Raw genomic sequence first — 14,542 nt, forward strand, 5'->3', positions numbered from 1 at the left:
TGCAAGTTCAGTCTGTGGCTCGGGAAGATCCCCTGGAGAAAGGGAATGGCAACCCACTCCAGCATTCTTGCCTGGAAATCCCATGGACAAGGGAGCCTGGTGGGCTACAGTCCAGGGGCTCACACAGAGTGGACACAACTGAGCAACCAAACAACAACAGGAGGAGGATTTTAGAAACACAGCATCCAGGCCCCACCTCCAGAGCTTCTGTTACAATTGCTCTGGTGGGGTCCCAGCATCCGTTTGTTGTTTTTTTTTAAGACAAAAACAAACGGAAAAGGAAACAAAACCTCCTCACATCCTGGTAATTCTAATTTGCAGTCAGAGTTGGAAACCACTGCTTTAAAGCATGGTCTCCCCATGTTTGCTGAGGAGTACCGACCCAATGGCCCCAATTTCCGCTTCCCGCCAGGCCTCTTTCCCCACATAGCAAGGGTGTGTGTGTCCGTCTGTCCTCTCCCCCTCCCAAGGCAGATGATGTTGAGCTTCTGTTTCTGAACCCTCACTGCTTTCTTTCCTCATTGGAAGAATTCAGATTATACGTAGGGTTCCCTTCAAAAACATTGGGATCTCTGTCTTAGTCTTTGGAAATACACCAACAACCAGAGGAAAAAAATTCCAGTAATTCACAAAAAAGGCTTTGTCAAGCTACTCACCAGTGACGCCACGTCCTGTCTCTTGGCAGCGAGTGCTGCACAGAGCTGCTGGACACGGTGGACAACTACGCGGTGCTCCAGCTGGACATAGTGTGGTGCTACTTCCGCCTGGGCCAGCTGGAGTGCCTGGACGACGCCGAGAAGAAGCTGAAGCTGGCCCAGGAGTGCTTCAGAAAGTGTTACGGGGAAAATCACCAGAGGCTGCTGCACATAAAAGTACGTTGCTGTCGCCCGTTGTAGGTATTGCTGAGCCCTTTTCTAGAACCTGAGTTTATTCCTGCTAAAGTGTTTAGACTGCTGCCAAAGGAGATTCAGTGATAGTACTTTGCAGTGAGCTCTTTTATTTTTGTATCGTTTGGCCATGCCACGGGGGCATATGGGATCTTAATTCCCCAACCAGGGATCCATCCCATGCCCCTTGCATTGGCAGCACAGTGTCCTAACCAGTAGGAGTCCAGGGAAGTCCCCTTAAGCTATATTTTAAGGGGATTGATAAACATTTTAAAAGTTAGCCTATGCCTTTGATGTGTGCAGCATTTAGCCCAGAAGTGACAGTTTTCTAGGCACACAACCCCATGGATCACCCTGACCGAGAGAGCTGGTGGCTGTATTAAGTAGAATTTTATGAAAGATTTAAATGCAGAAAACAAACACTTTGAACAGGATCAGCTCATGTGAGTGAGTCACGGCTCCAGAGCTGGGCTTTACAATAAGGACTTTTCTCAGGTGATTTCCACGGGTCATCAGAATTCTGCTTGGGAATCACAGGGCAACACAAGATACTCCTAGTTTGGGATTTTGCATACTTCATCCTGCCCAGTGGGGTCCCGGCCTGGGTGCCTGGAGATAGGGGTTCTGTTTGGGACAATTAGTGCCGTTGTCCCCTGCGAGCTTTACTTCTGCATCATCAGCAGGGAAGATAGAAACAGTTTAGTCACGCCATTTGCCCCTGTAGAGAGGAAGGGAATTATAAATGTATTATAGACCTATAATGAAAAATTAGATTTATAATTTTTTTCTCCCAATAATTTTAGGGAAATTGTGGAAAAGAGAAAGTCCTGTTTTTAAGACTTTACTTGCTTCAAGGCATCCGAAATTATCACAGTGGAAATGGTGAGGAGGCTTATGAAAATCTCAACAAGGTAAGAGAAGAGGCTCCGAAGTCGGAGCCGCCTTCCCCTGCGCTGTGTTTTGTGGTGTGTGCTTCCCTCTCCTGCACGTCTGCCGTGAACATATTTGAGTGCAGGCAGGATGCTGTAATAAGGAAAGCTTACGGAGGCAGTGGCTTTTACTGGCTCCAAGTTACCAGCCCTCATCTGGCTGAGCGGGTTGGGTGGCTCCTGTCAGAGCCTCTTCCGGCCAGCAGAGGGCGCAGGAGAGTCCAGGGCGAGCCAAGGCCGTTGGCTGCCCCCAGCTCCACTTCAGGGGACTTCATTACCAGAAAAAGAGGAGGAAACGGATCCCAGCCCCTCCCACGGTCCTTGGCCTATTTTCTCCTGTTACCCTGCATGGAAGTCCCGTGAGCAGAGAGGGTGTTGTCTGTTTGCACTCTCAGTGGTTGACATTGGTCACGTTTAGAGTTTTTATCTAAACCGTAATTCACATTGGGTACAGCCCAGTTTCCTTTAAGTGTTAGCTTTGTGTTCAGCTTTAATGTTGCTCATGGTTACACGATCCTTGTATTTTTCTCTGTCCGTAGGCACGTCAACTCTTCAAAGAGCTATATATTGATCCATCCAAAGTTCACAATCTGATGCAGTTGGGATTTAGTGCCCAGGAAGCTCGGCTTGGCCTGAGGGCGTGTGATGGGAACGTGGACCACGCGGCTGTCCACATTGCCAACCGCAGAGAGGTACGTAACGTGGTCTTGGCAGCGCTTAGTGAGGCCTGTGCCTTTGAGTGGGTGCGACCCCTCAGTGCCTTAGCTCTCGGGTATGACAGAATAGAGACAGACAGCTCCATAGCAGGCATTATTAGCAATGGAGTCCTTATCTCTGCAGACTGGGAAGTCAGGAGAAAAATTTGTCTTTTTTCTTGCATCAGTTTTCAGACAGTACAGTTTCCTTCGTTTTACTCTTGCTGTGGTGGCAGATCACTCATAACTATAGTCTTAATGACTATAGTCAAGCAATCTTCTCTCTCTCTCTCTTTTTCTCATAGTGTATTTCTGGAAACCATTTTAAAGGGGGCTGTGTTTTCCATGGGGTCATTGTTACAGTTCAGGATGTCATTCTTGCCTAGAAAAATGAGTCAAATCATACGAGCAATTAACAATATGTTATAAAAGCAAAGATTCAAAATTATAATTTAAAACAGAAATAAGTACAGTTTTAAAAAAGAAATTTTAGGATTTGGGAAGTTGGAAGGATTTTTACTATGTCTAATATGCTGGTTTTACAAATGAGGAAAACAGGCTCAGGGGTGGACTTTTCTGGGGTCATGGGTCACGTCATTAGCAAAACCTAAACTGAGGCTTTTTTTTTCTCCTGTACTTTCTAATTCCCATATGAGAACAGCATTTGAGTTTTTACAGAAGGTTCTGAAAAGCCAAGAGACAAAAGGTGGTAAAAGTTACCACTTCATTTCCTAACTTTTTATAAGAAGCAAAAACAAGTTTTTTTTTTTTTTAAATAGTGGTGTCCTATCGGATGTACATTTAATGAATTAAACTATAAGCTCTTGGAGAAGATAAAAACAATGGTATAAATATGTAACAGTTGACCTTGCTCGCTCTTCCACCCATTGACTGTGTAGTTAGAATGCTTTTGGGTTCAGGCAACAAATTTAGACTGGCTTAAACACCCAGTGAAGAGGGTGCAGGAGAAGCGTACTGGCCTGCTTAAATGTGAAAGCCAGAGGCGGGCTGGGTTTCAGGTTAGTTTTAGGGGTGCTTCACCCTGTCCTGAGTTCTGGTTTCTGTCTCTCCACCTCCTCCGTGTTAGCAGGGTCATTCCATCACAGCAAGAGCAGCTCCCAGGGCCCTCAGAGACCTGAGCTGCTCACTGATTGGCCGCCCTGGAGCCAGTTGCCGTGGCCAGGGTTATGCCAAGGCCTGAGTGGTTTGCACCTGTCTCCCTCACTTAGGTGCGTCAGGGCCTCCCTGGGGAGCTGGTCAGCCTCCCACACCCTTGGGTGCGCTAGGGTAGCTGGTGGGAAGAGTAGCTCTGAGGCCCATGGAATGTGAGCTCCAGTGAACCTGCCATCCTCTCGGCTCCTGAAGCTCTGAGTTTGAGCACCTCACTGAGTTGAGGGTGATATACGATGCCTAGAAGTTTGCTTTCTTGCGCTTCGTGGCCCTGAGCTCAGGCCAGCTTCTCATCTGGCAGAAGCAACAGACTAATGAAACCGAGGTCACTTACAGCACTGACGTGTTAAAGGCTTGTGAGAGGCAGTGTGGCAGCCTTCCTAAGAGATGTGCACTCGTTTGCCTGGACGTAGCCGTGACTGGAGAAGGGAATGGCAAACCACTTCAGTATTCTTGCCTTGAGAACCCCATGAACAGTATGAAAAGGCAAAATGATAGGATGCTGAAAGAAGAACTCCCAGGGTCAGTAGGTGCCCAATATGCTACTGGAGATCAGTGGAGAAGTAACTCCAGAAAGAATGAAGAGATGGAGCCAAAGCAAAAACAATACCCAGTTGTGGATGTGACTGATGATAGAAGCAAGGTCTGATGCTGTAAAGAGCAATATTGCATAGGAACCTGGAATGTTGGGTCCATGAATCAAGGCAAATTGGAAGTGGTCAAAGAGGAGATGGCAAGAGTGAACATCGACATTCGAGGAATCAGCAAACTAAGATGGACTGGAATGGGTGAATTTAACTCAGATGACCATTATATCTACTACTGTAGGCAGGAATCCCTTAGAAGAAATGGAGTAGCCCTCATAGTCAACAAAAGAGTCCGAAATGCAGTACTTGGATGCAATCTCAAAAATGACAATGATCTCTGTTCATTTCCAAGGCAAACCATTCAGTATCATGGTAATCCAAGCCTATGCCCCAACCAGTAACGCTGAAGAAGCTGAAGTTGAATGGTTCTACAAAGACCTACAAGACCTTTTAGAACTAACACCCAAAAAAGATGTCCTTTTCATTATAGGGGACTGGAATGCAAAAGTAGGAAGTCAAGAAACACCTGGAATAACAGGCAAATTTGGCCTTGGAATACGAAATGAAGCAGGGCAAAGAGTTTTGCCAAGAGAATGCACTGGTCATAGCAAACACCCTCTTCCAACAACACAAGATTCTACACATGGACATCACCAGATGGTCAACACTGAAATCAGATTGATTATATTCTTTGCAGCCAAAGATGGAGAAGCTCTATACAGTCAGCAAAAACAAGACTGGGAGCTGACTGTGGCTCAGATCATGAACTGCTTATTGCCAAATTCAGACTGAAATTGAAGAAAGTAGGGAAAACCACTAGACCATTCAGGTATGACCTAAATCAAATCCCTTATGATTATACAGTGGAAGTGAGAAATAGATTTAAGGGCCTAGATCTAATAGATAGAGTGCTTGATGAACTATGGATGGAGGTTTGTGACACTGTACAGGAGACGGGGATCAAGACCATCCCCATGGAAAAGAAATGCAAAAAAGCAAAATGGCTGTCTGGGGAGGCCTTACAAATAGCTGTGAAAAGAAGAGAAGCAAAAAGCAAAGGAGAAAAGGAAAGATAGAAGTATCTGAATGCAGAGTTCCAAAGAATAGCAAGGAGAGATAAGAAAGCCTTCCTTAGCAATCAAAGCAAAGAAATAGAGGAAAACAACAGAATGGGAAACACTAGAGATCTCTTCAAGAAAATTAGAGATACCAAGGGAACATTTCATGCAAAGATGGGCTCGATAAAGGACAGAAATGGTATGGCCCTAACAGAAGCAGAAGATATTAGGAAGAGGTGGCAAGAATACACAGAAGAACTGTACAAAAAAGATCTTCACTACCTAGATAATCACGATTGTTGGGGGCCAGAGTGAGGTACTCCGCCCATGGCGAAGGTCATGAGGAAGGAAGCTCGACATACGCAAAGGCGGGATCGAGCCTCAGGAGTCCCCCTGGAAATCCTCGAGCGTCTACCCCCATAACCAGAGCCTGCCTACTTTACTACTTTGTGCTCTTACCTACACCTCTGACTTTACGGGGGGCTGTCCCCCACCACCTCTTTCGGAGAAGGAGTTAACCTAGAGCTCCAGTCAATAAAAACTCTTGGGTGTGACAAGAGTGTTTTAACCTACAAACTCCTCTGAAGGTTCTCTAGCCTGCCTGACAGGCTCGTCCGGCCACATGTGATTGCTCACAGCCTCCCAACCGTGAGAGGCACGAGATGCTTTAAACCCTCTAAAAACAGGTTGTTTAGAGAAGTTAGAAAACTATTAGTATAAGTATAGTGGGCTAATTAGAAATTGTGTTGGTGAAGGGTTTTTCATTTGTTGAGCCAATGTTTGTTGCTAAGTCTCCATATCCCCTGCCCTTACACACATTAATGAATATATATAGAATTAACCTTTGATATTAATCACGTTAGACCTTGGGCTAAGTAAATTCTTTCCTTAACTAAAACCCACTACACCCTCACCCTGTAGGAATGTAACTTTATTTGGGTGGCGTCTGTTTTGAGAATAATCAGCCCTGGAGAAATAAGTGTCCTGATTGACTGACCGCTGTCACAAGGAGAGGGTCATAAATTGTCAGCAGGCCCCCCTGGCCAGAAGATGATGTAACACCCCTAAGACCTCTGTATACATTTGTCTGAAGCACCTGACTTTAATAAAAGTCAGGACTGCTGTCCCCACGTGACTTTTGTATAACATCTCAGTGTATAAAAACAGACTCTGGAAAATAAAGAATTGGGATCAGTTTCTCGAAATACTGGTCTCCCCATGTCGCGTTCTCTCTCACTCTGGTTGAGTCTCCATCTGGAGCGCGGAACCCACCATGCTTACTAATTATGCCTGGGCTTCTAAGATCCGACCGGGGAGGCCTCAGTGTCTCCTCTCCTTCAGGAGAACGGAAGGACGCCTGCGGCCTACGTAAGTGGTGCAAACTTCTTGTCTTGAAGTTTTATTGGTCTCCCGCGTAAACCAAGCTATTCAGCCTCTCTTCTCCACTGAATTTCCTCACTGAGCTATCCTTATTTCAACCGCTTTTCTCCACTAAATTTCCTCACTGAGCTATCCTTATTTCAGCCTCTTTTCTCCACTGAATTTTCCTACTGAGCTATCCTCATCCTATTACTGTTTATATCTTTGATAAAATATTTAAATAAATAGGTCGCCGACGCCGTCCCCGCTTCGAATACCCTGGATCAGCCGGGGCAGGACCCCGGCACACGATGGTGTGATCACTGACCTAGAGCCAGACATCCTGGAATGTGGAGTCAAGTGGGCCTTAGAAAACATCACTATGAACAAAGCTAGTGGAGGTGATGGAATTCCAGTTGAGCTATTTCAAATCCTGAAAGATGATGCTGTGGAAGTGCTGCACTTTACCGTGTCTCCAGAATATTGCACTGCAATACTCATTGTCATTTCCTTGGTTTATTTTCCTAATCCTAGTGTAAGGAGGAATAGCGTGTATCTCACTATGAACAAAGCTAGTGGAGGTGATAGAATTCCAGTTGAGCTATTCCAAATCCTGAAAGATGATGCTGTGAAAGTGCTGCATTCAGTATGCCAGCAAATTTGGAAAACTCAGCAGTGGCCACAGGACTGGAAAAGGTCAGTTTTCATTCCAATCCCAAAGAAAGGCAATGCCAAAGAATGCTCAAACTACTGCACAATTGCACTCATCTCACACGCTAGTAAAGTAATGCTTAAAATTCTCCAAGCCAGGCTTCAGCAATACATGAACCGTGAACTTCCTGATGTTCAAGCTGGTTTTAGAAAAGGCAGAGGAACCAGAGATCAAATTGCCAACATCCGTTGGATCATGGAAAAAGCAAGAGAGTTCCAGAAAAACATCTATTTCTGCTTTATTGACTATGCCAAAGCCTTTGACTGTGTGGATCACAATAAACTGTGGAAAACTCTGAAAGAGATGGGAATACTAGACCACCTGATCTGCCTCTTGAGAAATCTGTATGCAGGTCAGGAAGCAACAGTTAGAACTGGACATGGAACAACAGACTGGTTCCAAATAGGAAAAGGAGTTTGTCAAGGCTGTATATTGTCACCCTGTTTATTTAACTTATATGCAGAGTACTTCATGAGAAATGCTGGACTGGAAGAAGCACAAGCTGGAATCAAGATTGCTGGGAGAAATATCAATAACCTCAGATATGCAGATGACACCACCCTGATGGCAGAAAGTGAAGAGGAACTAAAAAGCCTCTTGATGAAAGTGAAAGTGGAGAGTGAAAAAGTTGGCTTAAAGCTCAACATTCAGAAAATGAAGATCATAGCATCCGGTCCCATCACTTCATGGGAAATAGATGGGGAAACAGTGGAAACAGTGTCAGACTTTATTTTTCTGGGCTCCAAAATCACTACAGATGGTGACTGCAGCCATGAAATTAAAAGACGCTTACTCCTTGGAAGGAAGGTTATGACCAACCTAGATAGCATATTCAAAAGCAGAGACATTACTTTGCCAACAAAGGTCCGTCTAGTCAAGGCTATGGTTTTTCCTGTGGTCATGTATGGATGTGAGAGTTGGACTGTGAAGAAGGCTGAGCGTGGAAGAATTGATGGTTTTGAACTGTGGTGTTGGAGAAGACTCTTGAGAGTCCCTTGGACTGCAAGGAGATCCAACCAGTCCATTCTGAAGGAGATCAGCCCTGGGATTTCTTTGGAAGGAATGATGCTAAAGCTGAAACTCCAGTACTTTGGCCACCTCATGCGAAGAGTTGATTCATTGGAAAAGACTCTGATGCTGGGAGGGATTGGGGGCAGGAGGAGAAGGGGACGACAGAGGATGAGATCGCTGGATGGCATCACTGACTTGATGGACGTGAGTCTGAGTGAACTCCGGGAGCTGGTGATGGACAGGGAGGCCTGGCGTGCTGTGATTCATGGGGTCGCAAAGAGTTGGACACGACTGAGCGACTGATCTGATCTGATCTGATCTGTGTGGTTAAAAGAGAACTGACATAGACATTTGTGACTAAGGGAAAAGTCTCCTTTGAGGCCCCAGCTTTGTGTCAGCTCTGAGAGAACGGAGGCCCGAGGCCCGTGTCTGCTGGCTGGCTGGCAGCATCTTCCTCTGCTTAAAGATTCTTCATGCTTCTTAGCCTTTGAAATATAAATGGAAGAAGCTGGAATTGAAAGCAGAGGATGAAACAGGGTAAAGGCATTTAACACGGTGTGTGTGTGTGAATGCAAGTTGAAATGTAAGCAATAAGAATACTTCTGCTGGCCTGGGTGGGATTTGTGGGGAAGCAGGAGAGGTCAGCTTGGAGGTGGAGCTGGGGTCTGGGAGCCGGGCTGCCTCTTTGGGTTCAAGGGGGGGCCACTGCGGGTTCTGAGTAGGTGCGGGAGCTGACGGGCCTGTGCAGAAGGCCTTGGAGTGGGGAGATGGCCTGGGAGGCATTAGAGGATGTGGTAGGGGTGCGGACACCGTCCGGGTGCATTGGGGCGCTGGGCTGCAGAGCTGTGGGGCTGTCTTGGCCCGGTTGTTCACAGGCAGGTTCTCTGGTGCCGTAAACAGGAGCATACAGGCGGGGGTGGTCTTCATCTCTGGAAACGTTTGGGGCAGTCACTCCATCCTCCTGGTCCTGCTGCCAGCTGGGAATGCTTGGTTTGGGGCGAGGATTCCCTTCTTTTCCTGAGCGGTGAAGCTGTGCTCCTGCTCTGAGAATGTAGAAGGGACCCTTGTGCTTGGGCTGAGCCGTGGAGGTAGGAACAGATACATCAGAGGAGAAAAGGCTGTTTTTTCTGCTGTCCTCCCCGCGTTGGGCCAAGGACTGACCACGTCTAGAATGTACAAGAGGCCGTCTCCCAGCTCTGTGGTCAGTGATGACCTTGACTGGGTCACCGAGCTGTCTTGAGAGATTTCTGTCTTCTCATTGGCAAAATGATGAGGCTGGATTCAATTAGTGGTTTTCGAACTCATTTTATTTTTTTTAAGCAGCAGAAATCCTTTTCAGATGACACTTGTGGGAATTCCCTGGCAGTCCACTGGTTAGAACTCTGCACTTCCACTGCCAATGCTGGGTTCAGTCCCTGGTCGAGGAGCTAAGATCCCACAAGCCCCACAGTTTGGCCAAAAAAATAAATACATGGGAAAAAAAATTTTTTTTTTTTAAATACATGCAAAAAAATAAAGTGACACTTGTTTTCAAAACAAGCTCAGAATTCTCCTAATTAGGACTGAGGTGGGAAGAGGAGACGACACTGATCTACAAAATTGCAATCCTTAACTCAGTGACTTTGCTGTTTTCCTCAAGGAACTGGACCAAATAAAGAAGGAGGAAAGAGAGAAGAAAAAACGCCGCCTGGAGAACATTAACCATTTGAAAGGAATGGGCTACTCCATGCGAGCAGCCAGGCAGGCACTCCATCAGGCCGCCGGGAACCTGGAGGAGGCCCTGAAGGTAACGCTCCCTGGCCTCGGGCCTCTCAGAGCAGCCTGGCTCCCGGCCCAGGTGCCCTCTCCTCCACTTTCTCATCTGAGCGGCTCTCTGGTCCTTCATGGCACCAGGAGCCCCACTGCTGTGGTCTGGCTCCTCCTCATTCCTGCTTTGGATCCAAGGGTCAGAGGTCTCGCTCTCGCACCCAGTGGCCGAGCCGGAACGGTGCCCCCCACCCAGCTGGGGGCATGTCCCTGATGCGGCAGGCTTCCCAGGGCGAGGACTCGGGGGAGGCTTCTGGTTGCAACAGGAGGAGCTTCACAGTAACATGGAAGGAGAGAAAGGTGGTTGACGTTTCAGTGTAGTTTTTTTGACTTAAAATGTTTTATTTGAATATCTAATTTTATTATGTAGTCAGTAGTACATGTTGGCAATGGGGCCTTTTAAAGAAATCCTCAGCAATGACTCAGAAGCTTGGGGTCCAGATGAGTGGTATAACTCTGCCTGGGTCCATATCCTTCCTGATGTGTGTTCACGGAGCAGACGAGTACTTAATGAGGGCAGGCACTGTGCTGATTCTAAACAGGCAAAGTGGGGTGAAGCCCCTGCCTGCCCTCGGGGAGCCCACAGATGGGTGGAGAGCACAGTGGGATCAGAGCAATCGTGTGGGACCCCAAGCATCTTGGGGGAGCAGGACTGCAGGCTGGGTGGTGGGGATCACGGGAGGGGGCCCAGCAGATGAAGGAGAAGTGGGGGCAGCTTGAAGTGCTGAAGCACTTTCATTTCTCTGACTTCTCAGAGAAATAAAAAATATAGTCAGTTCAGTCCACTTGCTCAGTCGCGTCTGACTCTTGCGACCCCATGGACTGCAGCACGCCAGGCCTCCCTGTCCATCACCAACTCCCAGAGCTTACTCATGTCCATCGAGTCGGTGATGCCATCCGACCGTCTCATCCTCTCTCGTCCCCTTCTCCTCCTGCCTTCAATCTTTCCCAGGATCAGGGTCTTTTCCTTTAATTACACAAATAGGGCAAAAATACATTTGATGAATGTATAACTATTTAGGTTAAAAGGGAAATTCCCCAAAAGAGCTTTACGAGGTTGAGAGTAAGTATCATGTGACAGAAATCCAGGTCTGAAGACCTCTGCTCTTGTCCGTGACATTTTAAACCTACAGCATGTCACCTTCTAGAGAGAAATGACCTCAGCAGGCTACCCTGGGCTGCTTTGGTAGCTTTCTGTTTGTAGCTTTTTACGGCCTTGTCATCCCTAAGGCTAGTAAGCTCTAACAAAATGTCTCTTTCTGTTTGGGATCCTCCTGCCCTCTCTCTCAAACCCTTTCCTGCTTCCTCAGATGAGACCTTTTTGCCTGAATAATCCTGTCCATCCTTCAGACCTCGACTCAGACGGGCCCCTTGGCAGGAGCCTCTCTGCACAGCAGCCTCCTCCCCAGCCCCGCCTGGTCGCAGGTCCCTTTGCTCTCCCACAGCACCCTTGGCCTCGCTCACCACACTTTCCTGCACCTGTCTGTGCGTGCTACAGCTGTGTCTGCTCAGCACGTAACGGGCACGCAGTCTGCGCCCGAGGGACTGAGCAGACATTAGTGATGAGCAAAGGGTATTCCTGTGTGTTTTTAGATTCTTCTCCATAATCCTCAGCTGTGGTGGTTAAATGATTCAGCTCCGGAAAGCAACAACCGTCAACAAAGTCCGTCTCAGGAAAAGATTGACCAAGTAAGTGAAGGTGTACCGTGCCCCCTCCGCAGGTGCCACCTCGCGTGGGCCTGGCTGGGGTGACAAGGTTGGTGGCCCGGCAGGGCCGAGTCCTTGGCTCCTGCGGCTCCAGGTGTGACCAGGCCCACCCCAAGGAAGCAGAGCACGGCATTCCCTTCAGAGTAGGACACCCAGGAAGCAACACGAAGGCGTTCTTCGGCTTTCTCCTCTGCTGTACACACGCCTCTTTGTGCGTTGACCCGTCTCTGACCGCCCATCTCCCTGCCTGTGACCTGCGAGGGTGTCACTGTGGTGACTGTCTGGTTTGGCCTGCCGGCAACACTTAACCAGCGAGCTGGTCACTAGGCAGACGGACAGCACATCCTCTGGCTTGAGCTGGCTGCGTTTCCGAGGTGACTGCCCCGACACAGTTGGCCCAGCTCCCCCTCCTTCCTTCCCAAGCTTCCCCATGCGCCCATTAGCACAGGAAGCCAGTGGTCCAGGCGTGCAGTGGGTTTTAAACTTCTCCCCCCATACCCTCTCCACCAGGATCAGACTCCCCTGGCCCCGCATGGGGGGCGCATCCGCTCTGTGCGGTGGGCCCTCTGCAGAGCCGCCTCCTCCCTGTTCCCCCAGCTGGTATACATGGGCTTCGATGCAGTCGCGGCCAAGGCGGCCCTGAGGGTGTTCAGGGATAACGTCCAGCTGGCGGCACAGACCCTGGTCCACAATGGAGGGAGACTTCCTCCCGACCTGCAGCTCTCGGCAGAAGACTCTTCGTCCACGCCGTCCACATCCCCGTCCGACTCTGCAGGTGGGTCTGGGGTCTCGGGGCACCAAGTGGGAGCCGGCGGGTGGAGGGGGTGCCTCGTCGGGGCCTGAGCAGGGCGTCCCCAGACGCCCGCCCCGTGTGCCGCTCGGCACTGTGGCCAGTGAAGGCAAAGCTGAGGGTCAGCTCAGTCTCTCCATGGACGCTCCTTTCTCTTCTCCCTGAGCCCACACTTCTTTACTGCAGGCACCTCTAGTGCCTCAACAGATGAAGACATGGAGACAGAGGCTGTCAATGAGATCCTGGAAGACATCCCAGAACATGAAGAAGACTACCTTGACTCAACTCTGGAAGACGAGGAGATTATTATTGCAGAGTACTTATCCTATGTAGAGAACATAAAGTCGGCAGCAAAGAAGAACTAAGCGATGAACAGAAATAACTTAAGTTTCTGCTTATAAATATTCTATCGTTTTGAAGGTGTAATGCAGATCTTCTTCTTCCTTTTTACTGATTTTGCTGCAGAGTGCTGCTTTCTCGGGTGTAGGAGGGGCAGGTAGGGAACAGGGATGTAGAGAGTGAGAGACGGGGTGGGACAGGGTGCCGGTCCCCAGGGGTGGCCTTGGGAACTGAGCCGCCTCTGGCCTGACCTTGCTGTCGCCCGCTGCCTTCAGGTTCTGCGGCCTGAGCGCCACCCTCCCTGCTCGTGTGGCTCCCGGGGAGGGCTGCAGGAAGAGCGGCTGGGGAGGGGGAGGTGGACATGTCTCCCGCTCTTCCCCTCGCCCTGCGCTTCTGCCCTCTGGAACCCACTGCTTGGTCGTCTCCTCCGTCCCACAACACAGCCCTGCCTCCTGCTTCACCCTCTGCCGCTTCCTGAACGTGTCCCTTAGATCCTCAACTGTTTCAAGCGCTTTGGGGGCCTTTTAGAGACAAGGCATCAGCTATAGCAGCCACACCAGACCGTGACAGAGGCCTTCAGCCTGAAACAGCAGTGGTTTTTGTGCTTAGCCTAGTTAAGTAGAAGTTCCCCAGTGGCTCAGACGGTAAAGAGTCTGCCTGCAATATGGGAGACCTAGGTTCAATCCCTGGGTTGGGAAAATCCCCTGGAGAAGGGCATGGCAACCCACTCCACTAGTCTTGCCCAGAGAATTCCATGAACAGAGGAGCCTGGCAGGCTACATACAGTCCGTGGGGTCACAAAGAGTTGGACACGACGAGCAACTAACACTTAGCAAAGTAGGCACTTGAAATTCTGGGTGGAAATTCAGAATGTATATATATTCAGAATTCTTCTTTACAGATATAAAATCTTTTTATTAAACAGGAAAGTCTTAAATGCCAACCAAAGCAACTTACTTTTAATTAGCTTCTCAGATGCAGCACTGTCATAGTAAATCCATTGCTGGCTGAGATGCCTATGAGAGATTTAAAATCTATTTTCTCCATGTCTTTGTGGGGGGGCTGGGTATAATACAGAAGACTCTTTCTAAAGGTATGTAGTTACTAGCCTCCTAACTGCTCAAGTAACCGTTCTGAGTTGACCATGCCTTCCTCTGTAAACGTGTTATTAAATGAAGACCCTCTGCAGCACCAGGACACAGCCGGGAGAAGCCTGTGTGGAAAGAAACGCACGCCAGGTGTGTGCCCAAGACTTCCTGGCTGGTTGGAAGCTCCGCGACTGAGGGCAGATGGGTCACACAGTTGCCGTTGAGGGGCTGGCTGAAGTGCTTCTGCCGTGTCAGAAATCGTAAAGCTTGGACAGCAGGCTAGTGTGAACGGGTGGAAATCCTTTCTTGTCATTCTTTCAAAAATGGATGCTACAGGTGAAAATAAAAGACGGAAGATACATTCCAAAATTGTCAGCCTAACTTTGCGGTAAGTTACTCAAATT

General features: G+C 48.5%; 2 protein-coding genes across 10 annotated transcripts in view; one reads left to right on the forward strand and one right to left on the reverse strand.

Annotated features, from left to right (window-relative positions):
• Window positions 1–14,519, forward strand: part of NUB1 (negative regulator of ubiquitin like proteins 1) — a 36,884-nt gene extending 22,365 nt beyond the window's left edge. For both annotated transcript variants that reach the window (XM_019959351.2, XM_019959352.2), the window contains exons 9-15: window positions 686–872; window positions 1,691–1,798; window positions 2,356–2,508; window positions 10,048–10,194; window positions 11,808–11,903; window positions 12,519–12,696; window positions 12,898–14,519. In XM_019959351.2, the coding sequence (XP_019814910.2) occupies window positions 686–872; window positions 1,691–1,798; window positions 2,356–2,508; window positions 10,048–10,194; window positions 11,808–11,903; window positions 12,519–12,696; window positions 12,898–13,076 (1,048 nt within the window). In that variant the 3' untranslated portion in view covers window positions 13,077–14,519. The remainder of the gene's footprint in view (window positions 1–685; window positions 873–1,690; window positions 1,799–2,355; window positions 2,509–10,047; window positions 10,195–11,807; window positions 11,904–12,518; window positions 12,697–12,897) is intronic.
• The window catches only part of WDR86 (WD repeat domain 86), a 43,343-nt gene continuing 29,485 nt past the window's right edge, over window positions 685–14,542 (reverse strand). For 2 of the 8 annotated variants that reach the window (XM_070788439.1, XM_070788441.1), the window contains one exon: window positions 685–2,893. Coding sequence is in view for 2 of the 8 variants with exons in the window: in XM_070788435.1 (XP_070644536.1) it covers window positions 10,290–10,486; window positions 11,085–11,181 (294 nt within the window). In the remaining 6 variants the exon portion in view is untranslated. Of the gene's footprint in view, window positions 2,894–9,697; window positions 11,182–14,542 lie in introns of those variants that run through there. The other 6 variants (XM_070788437.1, XM_070788440.1, XM_070788436.1 and 3 more) reach the window with 5 other exon arrangements.

This window comes from Bos indicus, chromosome 4 (assembly GCF_029378745.1).
Source record: "Bos indicus isolate NIAB-ARS_2022 breed Sahiwal x Tharparkar chromosome 4, NIAB-ARS_B.indTharparkar_mat_pri_1.0, whole genome shotgun sequence".
Taxonomy (NCBI): Eukaryota; Metazoa; Chordata; class Mammalia; order Artiodactyla; family Bovidae; genus Bos; species Bos indicus.